This window comes from Anopheles arabiensis, chromosome 2 (assembly GCF_016920715.1).
Source record: "Anopheles arabiensis isolate DONGOLA chromosome 2, AaraD3, whole genome shotgun sequence".
NCBI lineage: Eukaryota > Metazoa > Arthropoda > Insecta > Diptera > Culicidae > Anopheles > Anopheles arabiensis.
This window is the reverse complement of record NC_053517.1, coordinates 64,334,044-64,357,684: the sequence shown is the minus strand read 5'-3', so window position 1 is coordinate 64,357,684 and position 23,641 is coordinate 64,334,044. Positions and strand designations below refer to the sequence as shown.

The following is a 23,641-nucleotide window of genomic DNA, read 5'->3' as shown; positions in this document are numbered from 1 at the left end:
CTCCGAATCCGCGTATAAGAGGTACCGTGTATCTCGGGGACTGCCTGTACTTACTTACTTATCCGGCGCTACAACCGGTTTGCGGTATTGGCCTGCCTCAGGAGTGTTCCGAAACCGGTCACGGTCTCGCACCTTCGTCTGCCAGTCCGTTATCCCGGCCTTAACGCCTCCACGCCATCGTGTCACCTGAATTTGGGCCTACCACGCCTCCTCTTTCCTTGTGGACGGCCCAAAATAAACGTACAGAGCTATATTTCGGCAATGTTCAATTCCTTTCATACTTCCAAAAATGGCTCGTTCTCCATTCACTACTTTACCAATCCTTGAGACAAGTATTAACAGTGCATTACAAAATATGCGCCCAATTTTCAAAACACTTTGGGTCATATTGGGTTTGACGTTTACGTAAATGGCCCAACAACAATCAAATGTCATTTGTAGTACCCACCTCCTTCCCCGTTTCTTCCAGCGACACTTCTGCCGTTTCGCCTATCAATGCTACATTAGGTGCTACGCTAGACACAAACAACATTTTGGTGACCAGCGAAATAACACAAAATTGCGGTGCATTAGCCGGCCCTTTGCCCTGTGAGTTTGATTTCCTCATTTGAATAGCAAACTGTGCTATATATTCACCAAACAATCGTCCACATGCTTTATCCTCGGTGAAACGGCAATAGAAAACAAAAGCAATTGTAAACAATCACTTGCAGCAAAAGTACAACATCCCAAGCGAAAAATCGAATATTCCATCTACAGCAGCAAGTTACGCATACGGTCCACTGCGGTATGAGTGATTCAACTTAGGTGTATTATTGATTACTGATCCCGTAAACCATATGCAGTCTACACCTAAACCGCTACCGTGAAAACTTATGCCACATCGTGATGACCAAGAGGTGTACGCATCGTTCATAATCGAAGGTGATCAAAGGTGAAAATCACGGCCACGGTTCATCTGATCAAGTGAGTTCAATACAATTCCAACTGGAAGGTGAACAATTTTTGGAAACTTTTGTCGAATTAGTTCTTCTTATTTATAAGTTTTACTAAAGTGTACAATTTACAGTGAAGAAGAGAGAAACGGAGCGAAAGAGAGCGAGAAGAGAGGAAGAGATGTGTATGGTTTTCCACTTGTACTTCTGAAGTGTGGCTTTGATAACAAGTAAATTTAGAAGGTAAACAAGCCCTTTGCCAAGACAAGGAAAGGTGTACGAAAGACCTCTTACCTATTTGCCATTTTATAAAATAATTCAACGATACATTATAGCAAGACACACAGTTAAAACTATCTTCTTGCAAATTGCATGCCTATTAAATTTCTGTGAAAAATAATGCAATAGATCGGAAAACAACGAAATCACTGTCCAAAGAGTAAACTCGTTTCATTCACACAAAATTGGAATCAATGTCTTTTTTCGGCATGAAAACAGGAAAGTCGGTGCTGCGAATTTCTAATCACACAGCATTTACACGTGTAACTAGCTATAAATCAACATTATTAAAAGTATAAAATAACAAAATATTGACCACAAAATAGACTATATTACATCATAATCGTTTTGATTTAGTGTTAGCTACTGTTGACGAAATGCCGGTGCGCAGTGCATTGCCGTTTTATTTGTACAGTGCTTTTAACGTACAAAACGTTGCGACCAATAGAAACAAATTCTAAAAAAAATCTGAGTTTCACGTGAAGATGCAAATTGTTAAATCAAGAGGCAAAATGTGTGAAAGTTCTATGAAATATATGAACTATTTAGAGCCGCGCTCTCGATATCAAAGAGCCGCATGCGGGTCGCGAGCCGAATTTTGCCGATCGCTGGTATAAAGAGTTATAAAAAAAGAAATTTGTATGATGAATAGGTAACGAATCTAATCCGGATTTTACAGAAACCTAAATGACGTCTATAACATCTACCGACACCCCACAAACCTGGAACACAAATATGTTAAATGGTTTAAATATTTATTGTTTCAAGTTTCATCAGCTTGGGTTATTTATTTTATTATTTTTTTAATGCTGCTATTCTAATCTACCGATCTGTGTATTTCCTCTTTCTGAAAAAGATCTTGCGACTTAGTTCCGCTTACTAGCCCTAGCGTTTTGAGAAGAAAAAAACAATTCCTCTTGCACAATAACACAAAAGTAATGCAAAGTTTTGTATCTACCCCCAACAGATTCTCCCGGCACCTAGAAATTGATGCACTGTAGTACAAGGATCTCAAGAGATCTCCACTGCTGACCATCTGTCTACGTAAATGGACCCATGGCGTTCTGTAACCGCACGCTTGCTATTAAGGCAGCGTTGGGAGCGGGATTTTTGCTGATTCTGTTAAATCTCCTAAACTCCAAGCTAGACAGCTCTAGCGACACCAACAGATATTCACGCTTGAAGCTAGGGTAAGCCTACTATACCCCCTCAAAAGCGAATGTGTTATAACTCTAGCATCGTCTGATTGTATGTCCTGTGCAGTGTAACCCAATGGCCCAAACGAACACACGGCAGCATAGAAGCACATTTTTCCACGTCCACTGCAGGTAACGATAAAAATGAGAACACAAATGAACAGTACAACACCGATGGCCATCCTGTAAATTATGATTCCGCCGATGCATCGAGGCGCGACGCATCCGTATCGAACACGCCCAACTATCCAGCGGAGAGTCCGGGAGCTTCCCAACCGAATCAGTCGTCTAGTGTAGTAAATGGAACAAGCGTTCAGCACAATAACCTTGAAATTCAAAATGTGATAAAAAATCTTGAAAAACAACCAACCAATCGAACAGCTACTACGGTATCTGCACAGTATGAACTGAACAGTGATAAGATAAATAATAATTTCTCTTCGATTGCAACTCCTAGCATTAGTTCTGGTAGCGTAAGTAGTCATTTTAGCAGTAGCATAAGTATTGTAGGCAATGTCTCTGGGCAGAGTAATGTGAAGTCTGAAAAAGAGATCAAAGTGAAAACAAACAAATCCTCGGCCGAAGATGCCACTAACTTTGCGCACAATGCCTCCATGGTAACCGCTCTGAAGCAGGAGCCACTGAAGAATGAACCTACACAACGGGATGGAAGCAGCACAAACGATAATAATTTGTCGGACAGGTTTACCATTGACAGCTGTCCACCGATTCCTCCAAACCTGGGTAAGTATCAATATTATGAATCATGTTGAATACATCTCTTACTGTAACCATTGCACAACCAACGCTTTTCAGACGGACCCATTACAGTGGATGTGGCGTTTGAGTCTCTGAGCGCGGTAGAAAGCCGGTTCGCCGATAAGCTGCAGCCTGGTGGCCAGTACGTACCGCCGGACTGTACCGCCCGAAACCGTGTAGCCATCATCGTACCATACCGTGATCGTGAAAAGCACTTACCAATCTTCCTCAAGAATATCCATGCACTATTGATGAAGCAACAGCTCGAGTACGGCATATACATAGTGGAGCAGACTGCTGGATCCTCGTTCAATCGTGCCGCCCTCATGAACATTGGCTTTGTGGAAGCGATGAAGCAAAAGAACTGGGAATGTATGGTATTTCACGATATCGATCTGCTTCCCATGGATGATCGTAATCTCTATACGTGCCCGGACCAACCACGTCACATGTCGGTCGCTGTTGATACCTTCGGTTTCAAGCTACCGTACAGTACCATCTTTGGCGGTGTCTCAGCCATGACAGAGAAACAGTTCCGAATGGTGAACGGATTCTCCAACGCGTTTTGGGGGTGGGGTGGAGAGGATGACGACATGTCGAACCGGTTCGTAACTGTTGTAGTAATATGTAAGAAGTAAAGTAATATTGCTCTATTTTCAATATTTTAGGCTAAAACATGTCGGTTTCCACATCGCTAGGTACCCGGTGAACATAGCACGATATACGATGCTATCACATAAAAAAGAGAAAGCTAACCCTAAGCGGTAAGTATCAAATAGATCGTACTATCGACATTCCTCCATGTGCGAATTTGTTTTTGTTATTAATTTATTCTTGCATTAATTGTAACGCTTTCATATCATCAATCCATAGATACGAAAAATTAGTAAATGGAGCTAAACGCTTCGATAGCGATGGACTGAATTCACTGCATTATCAGTTGGTAAACTTAATACGTAAACCTTTGTACACCTGGATTCATGCAGACATTTCACCGGATGTAAGTGTGATCTTCATCGTACGATGTATCTTTAAACACTAATCCGTTTTGTTAATGTACCATTTTGTCCACAGGGCAGCTGATGATTGTCGTTTCTAGCGGATTGGTTAGGCTAAATCTGGAAAGAAGGCAAACAATCCCCAAAAAGTAGCAGGCAGCAGCAGCATTGTTGAGATGTAGATAATTTTGAATTATTGTACGTAGCGAGTTAAAATTGTGTTCACAGGCAACATTTAACCTTCTTATGATTTAGCAACGGTGTAAGATAAACGAATCTATTTCCATCCACTTATTCATGGAAACTAAAGAAACACTAAATCTAGCACAAATTTATTAGCGCCAACGTTGTGCTCCACAATCCTGCGTCATCCTGTTTCCTTCATTGGGAAAGTGATAAAAAAACTATCAAATAAGCCTATAAATCGAACAAATTATCAATCGATATTGAAGATAAGAGTAGTTTCTAAGTAGCATTATTTGAGCAACTGTTAATTTTGCCTGATTTGCTCATTCAAATCAACAGCGGTTCGGTGGTACTTATGTTACATGTTACATTTAAAATGTTGATGAACAAACCGATACGTGTTTCCAAAGTATGACGACGCTGAATAGAAAACGATTGACAATTAAGTTTGATAACTTCAATAACTCTTCAAAAGAATGTTGTCATATTCAATTCAAGCATGATCTTGTGTCTGTGTTATTTAGTGCAATTAATGCTCAATGCAAACCTGCAACGGAATCGGAATCTTGGATTGTTAGATCAATTTTCACTGGTAGAAGAAAAAACAAAGATTTGAAGCACATGTAATCTCAATTGGTATGCATACGACAGACACGACGTGTCCTATATAGTGAGCAAGAATGTGGATTTCTTTAGCAAATGTGAACATTAGCAACCATTTGTCCGACCTCGTGGTACAGTCGTCAACTCGTACGACTTAACAACATGCCACCAAAAGGACCGTGCCCCCATACGGTAGGACTGACGACTATCATGCTATGGGGAGTAAACCATACGTCACTGAAAGCCAACTGCACAAGTGGTACAGGCAGGCCTTGACCGACAACGGTTGTTGAGCCAAAGAAGAAGAACAAGACCATTAGCAACGCTTAGTATTGAATGCAAATTTGTTAAAAATGAATAATAAAAAGCAATGTAGCTTTACTTACGGAAATACGCACAAATTTCACGATGAAAGATCTGTTATAATCAAAATACAAGCCACACGAATGGGCACAAACGTTTCTTAAGTTCCGTCCGGATGAATGGAGAGAGCTAATTTGTACTGCGTATTAGATCCAAAATAGTCAACAAAATAGGCATCGTTGCAGAAATCCGCAAGATATGATAAAATTATCAAACAATGAAGATGGTGCCGCTTTTGAACTCTTAAGCTGTCGTTTTCCTTTCGTACGTTAGACGCTTGATCGTGTTCAAGCTAGATATTGAAATTATTAATTATGGCTATTGTTACATTAATTAATTTATTTTTTCCGGCAGATAGTTGCTAACCGTGAGATGCTTTACACCACGATAGCATAGATATGCGTAATAGACAAATTGCCAGACAGATCGAATCATTCAAACTTAGTCCCTATGTTAATTCCCGCTCTACGTTCTGGAGTATAGACTAATTAGACCTCAACAAGCATTCTTCCTCACACTGGACTAAAAAAACAAAACAAGCGTATGGAGCGTAAATGTACAACGAGTATGCGTAACATGTTGTGAATTGGTTGGTGAAAGTAATGACGAACCTGGTTCACCTGTTTAGATAGTATTATTGCAATTATTGTAATGATTGTTATGATTCCAATACTCACTAAGAACGATACTACCATTCAAGACCAACACACAAAACTAACCCTTCTTCAAAAGTTATTCGCAATGATGAATCTCTTGATCATGTTAATCCACAATTATTCTTACCATTACTGGAAAAAAAACTGCAGTGTAGCGGGAACTAGTGTACGTTGGGGGAAACTTTATTACGCAATACTTGAATACGCAGAGATACTTTGAATGAGATAAAACAATAAACAATAGAAACTGTACCGAATTGTTCACGTTTATTGCTCTTACAAAACGAGTACCTAGAGAATGTTTTAGTCCTATGAACTCAATGCTTTGTTTGTGCAGTGTACATTTAATAATCATTACATGGCATATGTACATGATCTAACAACATATAGCAAACATGCATTCATAATATCGCAGCTACTTGGTTTAATGTTCTCTTATAAAGATTGAATATTTTTTTGCGATGGAGTTACATCTATGCTAGAGCTGGGCAAAATTCACAAAAAAGTGGAACCGGGTCCGGACGCTTCCATCAAATGTCGTAACCAGTTCCGCAGGGTAGGTTCAATCACTCACGTCGGAATCGTCCAGAATTGTAGTCAACCGATAGTTGTGAATCTGCGTATGATTTTAACAAAATGTTCGTTATACGTTCGATTCCTGAATGGATCGAGCCCACATTCTGACGATTCCAGATTATTCCGAACAATTCCGATGATTCCGACGATTTCGGTCAATTCCGAACGATAACTGCCGATTCAGGACGATTCCGGAGAAGACCGACTGAGCTAACGATTCCATTTCTCTGGAGTCTGAATCGGAAGCAACCTAGCCAGAGCCGAAGTGGAACCGTGGACGTGAACCGGAGAACTCATCTCTAGTCTATACAGCTTACCAACTTTCCCGAACAAGGCAAAACCAACGTCCCATTTAAATTTAAATCAATTCACGTGACGTTTCGAGCCTGACACTCAAATCACACAAAGCACTTTGAGGAGATTGGATATATGGAATATATTGGAAGTGTTGACTGTCAACAAACTGGAGCTTATATTTATTTATCGAATAATTTTTTTTCCAATTCATTACTATAATTAATCATCCCGCATACGTATCCTAACTATAGGTTGTTTTGTACAGGCGGTCCCCGCGATACACGGTACTTATTATATGCGGACTCGAAGATACGTGGTTTTCTAAATTTGACAGTTCTTTGAGCAAATTGTACTGATTTGACACATGAATTGTAAAATGCCAAATAATTTCCCTTTTGATCGAATGTTAAAAACAGTTTCAAACTGAAAAAAAAATATATTCCGTCAGAATAACATCACATAATTCATTGAGTGGCTAAAACCACTCCCTTCTTGCAAAAATATACGAAAATAAGTGATATTTTGGCTGTAAATTACGAGATTTGACTTGCGAGGAAGTTTGAGATTGGGTTTTAGTCCCCATTAACCGTAAATCTCGGGGACCGCCTGTACATTGCTATGATGACGATTATGGGCAACAAATTGAAACTAATAATTTTGTAGAAAACTGCATTTTATTGATATTCTTACGTGTAACAAACAGGTTGCTAAACAAGAAGTGAATGGAGTGTATGTGCGTTAGAGAGAGAGAGTGTGCGTATTATTTTGTTTCATTACAGTGGAGCGCCGTTTATCCGGGCTTCTCGGAACTTTACCTCGACCGGATAAGCGAATAACACGGATAATGAGTCAAATGATATATTTTATCATCAATTTCTGATTAGTTCTTTAAAAAATTCCTATTTTTTTATAAAAATAACCCAGTTTTTATTAACTTCATGTTTTTCCCATGAGAATATTTGAATTTTGCCATGAATTATAGTGTTTTTTGTTTTGATAATGTGCTCTTATAACCGCTTTTTTAAATACGCTCCTCATAACGCAATGTCACCTTTGTATTGAACTGTCATTTCTCAACAACACGGATAAACGGAAAGCCGGATAAAAGGTACTCGGATAAACGGCGCTCCACTGTACAGGCGTCCCCCGAGTTACGACCCCTTCGAGCTACGACGATTCGCAGATACGACGATTTTGATTTTGACAGTTAAAAGTTGTCATTGACAAGAAATTTATGTATTTTTTTGAATATCTGGGCTGATAACCGTTATACATACATTTCCAAAGATTCCACAACTACCCTATCTTCAATATCTATATTGTGTACGGTTTTTAAAATATAATTATTACATTATCGAACATTATTTTAAATAAAATACACGATATCATAAATTCCAACTCTTCAACTTCGGTTATAAACTTTATATTCATAGATATTCGACATACGACTTTTTCGACTTACGCCTTGCTTTGGGACATTTTTTCGGTCCCAAATACAGTCGTATCTCGGGGGACACCTGTATTTAATTTCTACCGACGCTATCACGCACAAACTTCAACCTCTATGTGCTACTTTTCCCCCTTTCGTTGCTGTCAAATTGGCAGTGATGTACCGACCTGTTTCAATCTAGACCTTGCTCAAAGCGAACACGGACGGAATGCCCTCGTTTTTTCTCCGTAGCTCTTGAGTTTTTGGACTGATGAAAACTTTTCGAAATTTTCATCTCACCTTTGATTTTCGCCCAACGTTGCCACAAACGTTGGTTTACGGTATGCCAACTGGCAGAACGCTAAAACAGCGATATCAATTTGATGAATATTAGCTAATAAGCGTACCACAAGTACTCCGAAGAACTTTTTTCTTCATTCGTACCTTCATTATCACGCACACTCATACAGATACAAAGAGGGCCCCCGTACGTACGCAGCCCTCATTGCCGTCATTGTAAAATCCGGAGACTCCTCCACCTTCTGCTCCGAGGCAAGGAAGTAAGAATCTCGTCTTTCGGCATTCCGGCAAAAACATTACGATCCTTTCAAGTGTGAATCGGTAGAAACGGAAAAAGTGAACACAGTGCAATAAAAGTTACGCAGCAAACAACGAAGACCGTGAATACCGAGGAGGACGGTGCAGTGCAGTTGCGGCAAAGTGTACAACGCGAACTATGCGGAAAGAGTGAGACGTGTAGCATCGAAGCACAGTGTTGTCGATACTTGCGGGGTGTTTCGACATTCATCCCCGACACCGGGAAAACTTTCCCCATCTGGAACGGACCGACTATGAACAAGTGAGAATCATATTATCGCGAATGGACACCATGTGAATAGTGCCGTGCCGTGCCTTGCCGCTCTGTCATTTGCGCTACGACGAGTAACCGCATCCATATACCCGGTAGCTGGAAGGTACACGCATTTGCTTGCACACCTTTTGGGGGGTGTCCGAGAAGAGTGTGGCCGTCAACAGTGCAATCGTCGTTGTGCGTCCTTTCCACTGCCGGAAATTTCAAGTCTAAGTTTGTTTTTTTCGATTGCGCTCCACGGGCAATGTAGGGAATCTGCTGCAAGAAGCACATACGCATACGTTCTGTGTCGTTTCGTTGCGCGTTGGGGGATTTGCTTTAGCAGATCGCAGTAATCATAAACAAACTGCGCTGCATGAACCTGTGAACCTGAGAAAGTTTCCCTTTCACTGGCAATCGTGGCCCGCGGTTCCAATCACAACCGTGTATGAGGTAAAGAAAACGAAATGCGTCACGCGATTGTGTACCGAAAGATATAAAATGCACCGATAATGTTATGCATTGTCCGGAATTGTATGACAAAATGCTTTATTGTAGATCAAATATTCTTCCACGTCCAAAATGCGGATTGCAAACATGTATTAAAGCGTGTGTGTGTTTCTTTTCTGTTCCATTTTAGGAAAGTTGACTGATTCTACCCAAAGCCACCACCATCACTATATCTCGCGAATACTGTTCCCTCCCTGCTACCTCGCTAGTTTGGACCATCGTACACACCGGAGTAGTAGTAATCATCCATGATACCTTATGTATATGAACGAATCGAGCAATTATTTTGGCAACACTAGCTCACATCGGTCCAGATTGCAGCCGGAATTGATACAGTTCACTCGAAGACCCGAAGAAGCTCCATAAGAACAGCATTTTGGTGGACTATTCTTGTTATTGTAACACATTATTTGAACGTTTCTACTTGCGCGGCACTATCGGTGCACCGGCGAACTGAATATTTGTAGCATTCGGCGAGTCCGCTTTGCAGGCTTATATTTGATACATATCGATGGAACGTGAACGAGAGCACGGCAATAGTGGTGGAGGCAGCGGGGCCACCGAGCGCAGAAAACACTCCAAGAAACGATCCAAGAAGAGTAGCAAGAAATCTAAAAGGAAAAGACACGCTACCACGTCGGACGTGGACGATTTGTCTTCCGGTTCGTTCGGCGATGAATCGAAACGCTACTCCCGAACACACAAGGAAGCGTACGACGATAGCAGTGGAGGGATGGAGGGGGATCTTGCCGAGCGAACCGCACTATCCGGCTCAAAATCCGGCGTAGAGTATTCGGACGTCAGTTCGGACGATTTTTCTGCCCCCGAGGCTGGCGAGATCGAAACAGACGCCACGGATACGGCCGAAGGCGGAGGTGCGGTAGCGGGCAACGGGGGTGATACATTCATCAGTGGCAATGAAACGGACGAGATGGGCCGGACGAAGAAAAACAGCAGTAAGTCCCGGCATGGCCATCGACATCACCGTCGGCGAAAGTCCGTCACCGACGCACACAGCAAAACCCGTTCTCACCGGTCAAGCTCCAAGCGCTGGAGTCGAACGCCACAGGCACATGCGGCCGAAACGGCCGTACGTAGCGGCACGCCTTCTTTCCCCGAAACTGGGGAAACGAATCGCACGGGGACTGCGCTGGAAAGCAAGGGTGCCGTTGCGGCATCTTCCATCAGCAGTTCATCCAGTCGTTCGAAAAGGATTAACTCGGTGTCCTCCGATACTTCGTCGATGAAGTATCGCAGGCAGAAACGGCGATCCAAGCAGACCAATGATGAGGACGAAGCTCAGAGCACGTTAGTAGATGAGCACGATGTGCTAGCTAAAAATAAAGACGACGAGCAAGGCGCCGAGGGCAGAAGAACGGAGGTGCCAGATGGAAATGGAGGCAGTGAAACGGAAGAGTTGGACGATGATAATGAAGAAGACGAGGAGGAGGAGGAGGACGATTTGAACAATGACAATGAAGGGCAACCGGTGTCCAGCAGGAAGCGCATCAAGAAAAGCAGAAAAGATAAGAAGCATAAGCGAAACAAAAAACTAAAAAAGCGCAAGAAAAAATATCGCACCAAGTCAATATCGAGCATTGAGACGATCTCGGAGAGTGAAGGTTCCCTGCTGGAGTCAATGACGCCGCCATTAAAACAATCTCCAGGATATAGAGCTGGTAGTGGTGAAGGTAGTAAATCTTACACTCCTGTTCACAACGACACCAGCCTTACGCCCGTGTCACCAGGTAGTGAAACGAAGCTACACGATAACGCACGCAGCATTGCAATGAACCACTAATCCATTGATTTATTGTTTTACTGTTTTAGGAACTCCACCACTGCTGGAACATCATTCTACGAGGCATTCGTTAAACAGTCCTTACGATAGCCGTGCGATCGTTACGCGAAGCCGTAGTCCAATTGAGCGTGATTGTGACCACGATCGCGAACGGGAACGGGAACGTGATCTACGGGATCGAGACCGTTCAGCAAATGCTGGCGGAAGCACCACTGGCCGCAAACTGTATATTACTTCTTCACCTCACACACCGCCTGTCGCCATGCATAAAAAGACTTCGTCATCTTACCATGATCGTACGCTGCCACAGAACCACGGCAGCCCCATTGATCTTGATAGCCCGCCGCCTGTGTTGCGCCACAGAGGAAGCAGCAGCCATCGAGCAAATAGTCGGCGTCGCAGTCAATCAAACGATCGGAGGTACAGCTCCAGGCGAACGCCTTCTCCAAGTAAGTTTTTGTTTACCGCTGGCGTACAATATTGGTCTAAATTGAATGAGAAATACATTTTCCAAGAGATTTCTGTGAGGACAGCCAACAGTTTAGTCGATAAACGCGTAAGCTGTTGTTTTTATCCAAACTTTATTCAATCTCAACTCAATAAGATTGAATAGTTATGGGTGCAGTGCGAATAAATCCCACTATTGAGCTATCCGGAATTGCCGAAGGGAACGCTTTTTCACCACATCTGCAATACCATCTGCTAGATCAAGAACATCTATGTCATTTTTATCGAATTGCCATCTGTCTGCCATCTGTACCGAGATGAGCAGTGCATAATAAGTCTAGAAATCTTGTAGATAGATCGGTATAATCCAGCGGCGGATCTAACGGTAGGCGGACTAGACGAGCCCGTAGATCGCCATTCTATAGTATGCCGTATGGACAGAGTACTAGCGACAAGGGCCCCCGGAAGGATGGCCGATGGGGCCCCGAGGTTGGCGAAACATTTGCACCAACCTCCCCCCCCCCAAAACATTTACCATTTACAGAGGGCCTCAACTCATCGTTCCGCCTAGGTCCCCCGATACCCTTGATCCGCCACTGGTATAATCCCGTTGATTGTTAAGCCAACACGAACAGCTAACACGAATTATACATGATGTGTGATATTATTAGATCAAATATTTCCATGTATTTCACTGTACTTTAATATGGGAATAATAATGCCCTTTTTTAATGATTTAGTAAATGAACTTACTTCGTTTACAGTAATGACTTATGTTTGGAATGTCTCACACATGGACTTATTCCTCAGCACTGCTTCTATTGTGAATGAACCGAAACTATCATACAGATAACTGATTATATGTCCTAAAATTGGTCAATCAAAAGGTCCATGTGTGTCATGCATGTTTAGAGAGAATAAAACTATAACATTAAACAGAACATGTATGGCGCCGCTGTGTGTGAGTGTGTGTGTGTGAATCTATATTAAAATATTTCAGTTTTTGTAGACGAACGTCACAAACCACACACTCCACCACCCACGAAACGTCGGCGAGACAGATCTCCGCCAGAGAAGGACTATTATCGGAAAACGGATAGCCGGAGTTATAGTAAACGAGAGAGAGACTGGGATGATCGTCGCGGCAGTGAAGCCAGCAAGCGTTATGGAAGGTAGGTGCAATAGTGCTCACACTATGGCAGAAATTCGCATACACACTCTCATATTGGTACGTTTCTTTTCCGTTCCGTTTTTCGTTTAGCAGAACACCAAGTCCCAATAGCAATCGCCGTTCTCGACGGTCACCTTCGCTTACCATAACGAGCAGGTCTAGATCATCGCGCAGGGGAGGATACTATAGCCCATCGCCGGAACGGAGCGCCGGAGGCAGTAGCAGTTATGTTTCATCGCGTTCGAGGCATCGTTCGCGTAGTCCCCGAAGATCGCCACTAACGTCGTCTACCAGCAAGCGCTACTCTAGCAGCAGATCTCGCTCACCGCAGATGCCTTCAGCTAAAAAAATGGACCTGCAGAAGAAAATCACGGATACCAGCTTTTTTGCAGAACTTATCAAAGACAAGCATAAGCGTAACAAAACGCTGCAAGAAATTTTGGAAAACAAAAAGAAAAACGATGCTTCTGGGGTCGGGGCAACGAGTGCCGATAGCAGTACCGCAACGCAGGACAACGAGAACCGTCAAAAGGGTGATCTGGTTGGGGATAATAGCAATGGCACATCATTACACTCTGCCTCTTCACTAGACGCTTCTAGTGCCAATGGCGTTAGAGAAAAGGCGCAAGATTCCATGGCAAATGTAACGGATATTCCAATGCCCGAATCGACAGAGCGTGCATCCCACAGCGATCAAACGGATGGAAACTGTTGTGACATTAACGCTAACAGCAATAGCAATGGCAGCAACAGTAACATGGTTCCAGACTCACGAATTCCTGTGATAACGAACAATGCAGTGCATCATCATCAATGCCCTGCAACATTCTCTGGCACTGGCACTGGCATGAGCAATTTGACAACGGTGGAAACCAATGCTGAACCAGTAGCTGCAGCTGCGCATACGTCGGAAATAAGTAGTACTAACACAAATAGTGGCATTGCATCATCGAAGCCAAAAAGTCTTACCAATCTGCCAATGCCGCCAGGGGTGAATGTCGCCGAGCTGGAAGCAGATCTGGCACAAACACCTAGCCCGGCCAGACCAATCAGCCCCGTTGCTGCGGTGAGTGCTATGAAAGTAATGCCCATTCCTACACTAACGACCACCGGTGCCGTTCCGCTACCAGTTGCTAACAGCTCGACGAGCGCAAGCAAGCAGCGATCTGACGGTTATAAACCAAACGCATCGAATGTCTCTACCTTGGCAGCAGTTCCTACGACCGTTGCCGGTGCCCACGCTACTACTTCCACTGCTGTGCCGGGGAGTGGTATTAAGAAAGGTCTGCTGAACCTACCAATGCCTCCAATGGTGCCGGGATCGGAGGATTTAAGTGGCGAGGAAGACATCGGGTCGCCCCTATTGCCTAGCAATCGTGACACAATACAAAACCTTACCCCGTCAGGTCAGACTGGTGTCGCAAACAATAACAACAATAATACTAGCCTGAACAATCGGTACAAGGGAGTGGGTACCGCTACCAGCTCGGTTGCGTCCTCTGCCCAGCAATCTACGGGAGGAGCCGGAAAAGCACCTGTTGCAAGACCAAGAATTTTAAACAGGCGCCATTCCCGCAACATGACTGCGCCTATGTCCGCCTCGGGCGGAAAGGACTGGGGCGAGCGTTGTGTGGAAGTGTTCGATATGCTTGAACAAATTGGCGAAGGAACGTACGGTCAGGTAAGCTACTTTTTGCACCGATAACCTTTCAATGCTCCTGCGCGGCGGGTCTATCATTGTGTGTTTCGATTTTTCATTTGCGTGTAGGTTTACAAAGCGAAGGACCAACAGACGAACGAACTGGTTGCACTGAAGAAAGTGCGTCTGGAACATGAGAAGGAAGGCTTCCCGATTACGGCAGTGCGTGAAATCAAGATACTTCGCCAACTGAATCACCAAAACATCGTGAACTTGCGAGAGATTGTCACCGACAAACAGGACGCGTTGGAGTTCCGAAAGGATAAGGGATCGTTCTATCTGGTGTTTGAATACATGGATCACGATCTGATGGGGTTGCTGGAGTCTGGCATGGTGGATTTCAACGAACAGAACAACGCAAGCATAATGCGCCAGTTGTTGGATGGTTTAAACTACTGCCATAAGAAAAATTTCCTCCACCGCGACATCAAATGCTCCAACATTCTTATGAACAACAGGTTAGTATATGGTTAAACACAAATAAGTATAAAAAAAGTAAAAAAGCAATGTAAATGATGTGGACCTTAAAGATCATCATGGTTAGTTCCCGATCAGTGGGATTTTCAATTGTATGTGCATAATCTGTCATATCCTTAAACCGCTTGAATGACAATTAAGTGTTTCCTATTAACATACACATATGTTCGTTTCATTCGTTCCATAGGGGTGAAGTAAAACTTGCCGACTTTGGGCTTGCCCGATTGTACAACGCAGACAATCGGGAGCGTCCTTACACGAACAAAGTAATTACGTTGTGGTACCGCCCACCGGAGCTGTTGCTGGGTGAAGAGCGCTACGGACCAGCGATTGATGTGTGGAGCTGTGGTTGCATTCTTGGAGAGCTTTTCCTCAAGAAGCCCCTGTTTCAGGCAAACCAAGAACCTGCCCAGCTAGAAATGATATCTCGATTGTGCGGGACTCCCACGCCCGCAGTGTGGCCGAACGTCATCAAGCTACCGCTGTTCCATACGCTCAAATCAAAGAAACAGTACCGCCGCAAACTACGAGAAGACTTCGTCTTCATGCCTATGCCATCGCTCGATCTGCTCGACAGCATGCTGGTGTTGGATCCAGATCGGCGCATTACCGCCGAAGATGCGCTCAAATCGAACTGGCTTAAAAACGTTATACCTGAGCAGTAAGCATCACGGGAATATTGCCATGAGCATGCAACGTACAAATGGTTACCCTTTTTACCTTCTTCCTCCCCCACAGATTACCTCCCCCGCAGTTGCCAACGTGGCAAGATTGTCATGAACTTTGGAGCAAAAAACGGCGTCGACAGCTTCGCGAGCAACAGGAATCGTCACTCAATCTTCCGCCAGGCAAACCCACGGGTAGCACAATCAAACTGGACGGTATAACGTTACCCGGTGGTGCCGGAGCACCCGCTGGTATCAACATGATGTAACGATGTGCGTTGCTGATGTGCGCGCACATTGTGCTTGGTCTTGCTTGGTACCACCTACCAAGAGGATTGAGCAGTCGACAGCCATTCATCGTTCTTGTTTCAATGCATGTTAATTTAGCGTTACGTCTAATCATCGCAAAGTTATTTCTAGCAGGTGACATGTACAGCAAAATTACGGTACTATCAGGCATTATATGCATGTGTAACAAGTTTTTAGTTATTCCAAATCCATTTGCTTTACGGTAACATCAGATTTTACTTCGTGAATAGTTGAGGAAAACAGTTCTCTTTTAGTTTTTCTTTTCTTTTTATCGTACCGCACTCGTGAAGCGTTGCGGTGCACAGTCATTCAAAGGAAAGTTTAAATTGTTACAACGCTATCAAATTTATCTTCCTAATTTAAATCTCCATACTATGACGTAAATAAAGCTAAATTAAGATAATTTCTTCCACCACAAGCGAATCAAAGCAAAGCGAAGATGTGTAAAAATGCATACGAGTAAGAATTATTTGGATGGGAAATATAAGCAAACAAACAAAAAATACGGTGCGTTCAGTGTTGGCACCTAAAGAAATCACAAGAATCTTGAAGTGTCTTACGAAAATTGCAAAGGAAACCCAAAGCAAAACAAATAAAAGACTATTGCAACACTCTGCACGGTTGGTTGAAATTGTTCAATCAATTTCCTGATGAGAAATTTGACAAAGTCAAAGGGGACTTACAAACAGAATAGAGCAATAAAACGATCGTCGTCATACAATGCTGTATACCACAGTGAGCGAAATCATGCGGAGAGGATAAAGAGATTAAGCAAGAGACTGCTCAAGGAACGAAGAATTGAATGTGAACAGGAACTGGAAGCAGGCTGAATAACTTATACGTTAGCTTCGATGCTAGAGATATATCTGATCCTGGGAAAACAGAAATGGAGGGTTCGTAGCCAATTAAGACAAACAGTAAATCTTAATGTGTACAGTAATAGAATGTCACTGAATGTGCTTTGTATATTTGTTAAAAATACTATAATTCATTTGAAAATGAATCGTCCGAGATGTGGATTCAGCAAGCAAAGAAATCATTGTATGTAGGTAGCATCGTTGCGCAAAACCGGATGGAGATTGGCAAATCACAACTGGTAGTAGTTGGTAGTTGAGGGATTAGGCAAACAACATGCATTATTATCTTTCGGTTCGAATCATTATACACAAACACCTTTGCGTAACTTTCCCGGAAGCAGATACAGGTGCTTGCGGTTAAGCACTATAAAAGTTAGTTAATAAAAGTAATAAAACCGACCATCTACTTCTTTATTTACTTACAAACCTCCTTACCTACCACTAGGCAACTCAGCAGTCTTTTTCCGACACGGGCTGCTGTTAAAATGCCCGATATTTGGAAGTGTTGTTGCGGCTTCACGCCTTCATGGTTATGTGAATAACAACGATGTTGTTTCATGACAATTTAGGTCTGCAACACCAATATTGCAGCTTGCATCTTTCAAATATTCGTGAAAATGCAAACAATGGTTTTGCTCCTATTTTCTGCAGGTTGTGTTCCTATTTTTGGCAACACGAATACAGGTCAGAAAATGTTTTAATCAATGGAAATAGGAAGCAATTTTTTAAAATCAATTTTACTCTCTTACTTTCCTGAGATTGGTGTTAAAACACCTTCATTATTGTTATATACTAAATTGCCAGACTACGATGTGTTCAGATTAATAGCTTTATTCCAACTGACTATATGGTTGTACAGGTATACTACGATCGAACAATAACTATTCTATACGGTTGTACATGTGTACTATGATATCCAACACTGCTTCAGCAGTACAGAAGCTATCACTTTCGGATATTTATACGTTCATTACCGATAATTATCCATATTATCAACAATCTGCAACAGGATCCTGGCAAAACTCTATTCGTCATAACTTAAACATCAAAAGGTACTTAATGCTTTGATCAACGTGTGCTACTTATTTATTTTTAATGTCCCTGTTGTAATCTAGCAATCGTGTAATTGTCAAATGTATATTTTATTCTATTTTATTTTATTGATTGCTTGGCCACGTTGGGTTACAGCAATAGTGCTTACTAACTATAGTATACAATTATTCGCGAAGAAGTTGGAAGGAGTTTAGTATATGTAGATCATAGTAGCCTTTGAGCGCATAACGGAATAGTTAGCTGTAACAAAACCTTCAGTAAGAACAGACGTCTTTAGATTATGGGCGTCAAGCATAAATAAGTGGCAGTTCACGGAATACCGCAGTTTTCCGGAACAGGCTACGACACCTGGAAGTTTCGGGTCGAAGTGTTTTTGAAAGCGTCGAAGGTATGGGACGCAGTGATAAAGGACGTTCCATCAGTGGCCAGTGAAGTGGCCAAGTTCGAGGAAATGGACGCGAAGGCAATGTATCTACTGGTGAGCTTCATTTCTGACGAATACTTGGGATGTGTTCGAGAAAAATCCACTATGAAGGAAATGTGGGAAGCACTAGAGAATACATTCGCCAAGAAATCCTCGGGAAGGCAAATGGTCTTAAGGAACCAGATCGCTCGTCTGAAGTTAAAGGAAGGGACATCGTTGCGCACCCACCTTCAACAATTTGAGGATCTGGTTCGGCAGCTTCGAGTGGCCGGATCAAAACTTGAAGAAAGTGACGTCTGTTCGGCTTTGAGTTTATCGCTTCCAGAGTCTTACGATCCCCTGATGACGGCATTAGAAAACCTTCCTGAATGAATCCTGTATGAGTTAATGAAGACCTGGTTGCAGGGCGACGAATGCAAGCGCTTGGATAGAATCGAAAATATTGAGGAGAAGCCTACTGCATTCGGTGGAAAAAAATCGAAATAGGAACGATTTTGAAAAATTCAACGGAAAATGTCACAACTGTGGAAAGAAAGGGCATATGAACAAGGACTGCCGAATTGAAACGAAAGCCAACGTTGCCAGTGAATCAAGACAAGTTGTGTTCATGGCGGATAGAATCGGACGTAGGATACAAACCAGTGATCAGCTTCAAATCCTGCTGGATTCAGGAGATAGTGATCACATGGTAAATTCGAAAAAGTTTTTTACAACCGTGGAAAACTTGAAACAGCCAGTTCTCATCGATGTAGCGAAGAATGGGGAATTTCTCGTGGCCAAAGAAATCGACGTTATTAACGAAATGAGCAACCATGACGTTCTGATGAGCGCTGAAAACGTTTTGTATGCGCCGACTTTAAGAGAAAACCTCATGTCTGTGAAGAAGCTAACGAAGGCTGGTGTGGAGGTAATATTTCAAGAAACGCAAGTGATAATGAAAATCAATGGCGAAATAATTGCAACTGGAAAACAACGAGGAAATCTGTATACCGAAATTAATTGTATTGAATTGAAAATTGAACGGGCTAATGCAAGTATGGCTGAAGCGGAGTACACTGATCTTTGACACCTCAGTCGTCTTGATCACATCAGTGAAGGTGCGATGTCCACTATGATACGTGAAGAGACAGAGCAACCCGACCGTTGGAGCGTATCTACTCTGACGTATGTGGACCGATCGACATCGTGTCGTTCATAGACGATCAGTCCCATTTTACTGTGGTGTATTTGCTTCGAAAGAAATCGGAGGTCTTTGAAAAATTCAAAGAGTTTTCAGCAATAGCGACTGCGATGTTTGGTACGAAAATTTCAAAACTCACTGTAGACCAGGGACGTGAGTATTTTTGGAATAATCAACAGAAGTACTACAAGGCGATGGAAATTCAAGTGGAGCCAACAGTAGCCTACTCACCGCAACAGAACGGGGTCGCGATACGGTTCAACCGAACTCTTATCGAAAAGGTACGTACTATGTTGATTGGATCGAATGCGCCCAAGTCATTGTGGAGTGAAGCTGTGCTAGCAGCTATGTTCATCTTAAATCGAAGTCCAACGTTTGCGATATCAAAGAACGTTACGCCTGCTGAACTATGGTATGGAAGAAAGCCAAATCTGGAAAAGGCTCGTGTCTTTGGATGTCAAACATTTGCATGGGTGCCGAATCAACAAAGAAAGAAGCTTGATGCAAAAAGTCGATAGTTATTTATGGTCGGATATACACCAAACGGCTATTGGCTATGGAACAAGGATTCCAAACAAATCGTTGTTGCTCGTGAAGTGAAGTTTAACGAAACATATTTTCCATGGACGAATGATACACAAAATAACGAAAAATAAATTTTACCGCTAGCCTACGAGCAAGAGGGGGAAGAAGTAATCGATGAAGAAGTGATCAAGGATGCCGTTAATGTACATCCTGAAGAAGAAGATCCTGACGAACAATATGGGGAGAACTCTTCAACTGAATCACTTGACTTCGATGGTGTCCAATCGTGTAATGATGATGAAGAAGTAGCAGAAGCAGACGATACCGTGCTGTTCTCTTCAGACGTTCCAGAAATGTATAACGAAATTAATTTAACGCTCGTGAGCGATGGTCAAGCGGTACAAGACGAACTAAACTCTAATGTTAGCAAATGTAGTCGTATAACATTCTCAAAGAAAAAAAAATCCTATTATTTATAACTACAAAATCAATGAAGACAGCGTTCCACGTTTTTCTCAGGTTCGGGACTTAGGAGTTATTTTAGACAGTAAGCTTAGTTTATCTAGCCATTATCAAACTATCGTCACTAAAGCTCTTAAACTGTTAGGATTTGTCTTACGTGTCTCGGCCGACTTTAAAGATCCTTTCAGTTTAAAAACATTATACTGTTCTTTAGTCCGTCCCATCCTGGAATTTGCCAGTGTAGTTTGGTGTCCCCATCAAATCACATACATAGATAAAATTGAAAAAATTCAGAAAAAAATCACACGTGTTATGTTTCATCGTCTTCCCTGGTCAAACCAAATTCCACGTCCTTCGTATAATGTTCGGTGTTTACTATTTGGCTTAGAGACTTTACAGCATAGGAGAACTACGGCTCAGATAACTTTTATGCATAAATTATTAATTGGAGATTTTGATGCACCTGACATTTTAAATTTTATTTGCTTTTCTACTCCCTCTAGAGGTCTTAGAAGTAGAGAGCTACTAAGAAGCCCTTTTAGATCGACTGGTTTTGGTGCCAATGATCCACTGCTCAAAATGATTGATGTGTATAATAGGTTAGGGTTATCAGCAGATTTCAATCAATCCGTTAGTCAGCTGCGTCAGCATATTCAAGTTAGTTCTAGGGCCATAATTTAAACTTGTACTCTGTAAGCATTAAGTTATTTAGGCATACTGCCCGATAACTTTGATTTAAATAAATAAATAAATAAATAAACTCCATGAAGGTCAACGATGTGATGAAGCTGACGGTGTGAAACCGCTAAAAACAAAGTGGGTGTTTCGGCTGATGGAGGATGAAACCGGACAACAGGTCCGGTATAAGGCGCGACTTGTAGTCAAGGGGTTTCTACAATGGCCCGGGATTGACTTTGAAAACACGTTGCTAGGCTGTCGACAGTTAGAGTAGTACTAGCTGTTGCCGTCCATCGTGGTTTACACGTACACCAAATGGACGTCAAAACGGCTTTCTTACACGGAGTATTAAGGTCCTGTACATGGAAGTGCCCCAAGGTGTGAAGGCAAGACCAGGCATCGTGTGCAAACTTAAAAAAATCGTTTTATGGTCTAAAACAAGCTCTAACATACTGGAATGACCGCTTCAACTCGTCATTGTTGAAGTTTAGGTTCCGTAGATCAAACCGGGTACTGTCTGTCTGTACGTTTCAACTGAAAAAGGTGATGAAATTTATATGGTGCTTTATGTCGACGATCTTCTGACTGTTGAACGAAATATTCGAACGATGGAGAGACTGAAACGGTGGCTCACAGATGAATTAGAAATGACCGACTGTGGACAAACGAAGTTTGTCCTGGGAATGCGAGTGGAGTACAATCGTAATCGTGGGGAACTGAAGCTGTCACAGGATGCAACTGCAAACAAAATTTTAGAAAAAATTGGAATGTCGGAATGTAATCCAGCGAAGACCCCGATGGAGAAAGGACTTCAGTTGAGTCGAAAAGGAAATCATATCGAGAATCGCTAGGCAGTTTGATGTATCAAATGCTATGTGTGCGACCTGATTTGTGCTATCCCGTTGCTTACATGGGACGATTTCAACAATCACCAACGGAAGATAATTGGCAAACTCTTAAGCGTATCATGAGATACCTTAAAGGAATCGCTACTATGGGATTTCACTATAAGAAAAATTTAGTAAGTAGACCACTCGAAGGATATGTCGATGCTGACTGGGCGTCTGATGCAGTAAAAGATCGCAAGTCTGTAACTGGTTTTTTTTGTTTAAGGTATATGGTTCAATAGTATCTTGGGCAAGCCGGAAGCAGTCGACAGACTCTTTGTCATCAAGTGAGTCTGAATACGTAGCGCTAAGTGCTGCTGTTTCCGAAGGAATCTGGTTGGCTGGTATTTTAATAGATTTGCAATGCAAAACACCATCGGATCCAGTTATCATATACGAAGACAACCGTGGCTGTCTGGCTAAGAATGCTGAATCCAAAAGAATAAAGCACTAGGATATTAAAGATCATTTCATTAAAGACCATGTTGCTGCTGGTAATTTTAAGATTGAACCGATAAGTACTGCTGAACAGCAAGCGGATACAAACGTATTTGAATATCTCTGTAAATGTAGCTATCTATCTAAACTATCAAATGTAAATGTAGATCATAGTAGCCTTTGACCGCATAACGGAATAGTTAGTTGTAATAAAACCTACAGTAAGAACAGACATCTTTAGTTACCTTATCCAACTGGTTTGGTTTATGATCAATAGATGCTTCATCAAAACACCTCAACTGGGTGCCAAAAGGGGTAGCTTGTGGATGATTGATTCAACATGGGAAGCGTCGCTTGTTATTAAATGTTTCGTGGCTCGACGGACTTGAACCTGGCTGAAGAAAGTATAATTCCAAACCATGTTAATGAACAACATTCAATTACGTTGCCAAATGTTATTTTAATAAATTATCGTTTCTGTTATGAAATATGTATGTTTTTTAATTTCAATAACGTCATCTCCATGTCCAATCGACAGCCCTTGGTGAGGCTATGATAAACAAAAACGCAACTATCAGTTGTTTAGCTACGTATCCTTTTGTGCGCGCATATATTGCTCTGGAAACACACAGTTCAAACGCTGATAATCGTTGAGAGTCTCATGCTTGTGATAACTGATAACAGTCAGTGTTCGTGGTTAGCCTTCACCATATAAGAGTGAACCATATCGCGCCCACTTATTTCCATAAAACAAGAAAAAGAACAGCGCGTTAAACTGGTCGATCATAGCTACTGGTGTCTCCCAATCTTGAACAATCAGTCCTGTCTGCGTAAGCTCTCATCGCCATCGTTGCATCCACCAGCTTTGCACAATTGGCTTTCAATTGTTTGCTGCTTGACTGTGCGATAAGTGAATAATCTTTGTCTTGAG

General features: G+C 42.3%; 3 protein-coding genes and 1 long non-coding RNA gene across 10 annotated transcripts in view; 3 read left to right on the top strand and 1 right to left on the bottom strand.

The window, feature by feature from the left end:
• Window positions 1-462: 462 nt before the first annotated feature.
• On the top strand, window positions 463-6,227 carry LOC120895207 (beta-1,4-N-acetylgalactosaminyltransferase bre-4). Of its 3 annotated transcripts, XM_040298343.1 has the most exons (9): window positions 463-588; window positions 714-787; window positions 846-966; window positions 2,182-2,404; window positions 2,478-3,154; window positions 3,227-3,773; window positions 3,838-3,933; window positions 4,043-4,169; window positions 4,244-6,227. In XM_040298343.1, exons 4-9 carry the CDS (start codon window positions 2,271-2,273, stop codon window positions 4,250-4,252), a joined length of 1,590 nt encoding a protein of 529 aa, XP_040154277.1. In that variant the 5' UTR covers window positions 463-588; window positions 714-787; window positions 846-966; window positions 2,182-2,270; the 3' UTR covers window positions 4,253-6,227. The 3 variants fall into 3 exon arrangements, with proteins under 3 accessions (XP_040154277.1, XP_040154276.1, XP_040154275.1); XM_040298342.1 differs by having other exon boundaries at window positions 475-588; window positions 681-966; XM_040298341.1 differs by adding an exon at window positions 1,070-1,178 and having other exon boundaries at window positions 475-966.
• A 2,252-nt stretch (window positions 6,228-8,479) lies between these two features.
• LOC120893453 (cyclin-dependent kinase 12) lies at window positions 8,480-17,462 on the top strand. Of its 4 annotated transcripts, none has more exons than XM_040295355.1 (8): window positions 8,480-9,136; window positions 9,768-11,385; window positions 11,468-11,887; window positions 12,886-13,057; window positions 13,147-14,737; window positions 14,825-15,213; window positions 15,420-15,893; window positions 15,971-17,462. In XM_040295355.1, exons 2-8 carry the CDS (start codon window positions 10,149-10,151, stop codon window positions 16,164-16,166), a joined length of 4,479 nt encoding a protein of 1,492 aa, XP_040151289.1. In that variant the 5' UTR covers window positions 8,480-9,136; window positions 9,768-10,148; the 3' UTR covers window positions 16,167-17,462. The 4 variants fall into 4 exon arrangements, with proteins under 4 accessions (XP_040151289.1, XP_040151291.1, XP_040151290.1 ...); XM_040295357.1 differs by having other exon boundaries at window positions 8,480-9,580; window positions 12,895-13,057; XM_040295356.1 differs by having other exon boundaries at window positions 8,480-9,580; window positions 13,150-14,737.
• Window positions 17,347-17,890, bottom strand: LOC120893454. The gene is made up of 3 exons (XR_005738128.1): window positions 17,813-17,890; window positions 17,499-17,723; window positions 17,347-17,427 (listed from the first exon to the last, which is right to left on the bottom strand). It is a non-coding gene; the product is annotated as an uncharacterized LOC120893454 (long non-coding RNA).
• A 5,393-nt stretch (window positions 17,891-23,283) lies between these two features.
• Window positions 23,284-23,641, top strand: part of LOC120898694 (xaa-Pro dipeptidase) — a 45,987-nt gene continuing 45,629 nt past the window's right edge. For both annotated transcript variants that reach the window (XM_040304873.1, XM_040304871.1), the window contains exon 1: window positions 23,284-23,641. The gene's annotated coding sequence lies outside the window, so the exon portion shown is untranslated.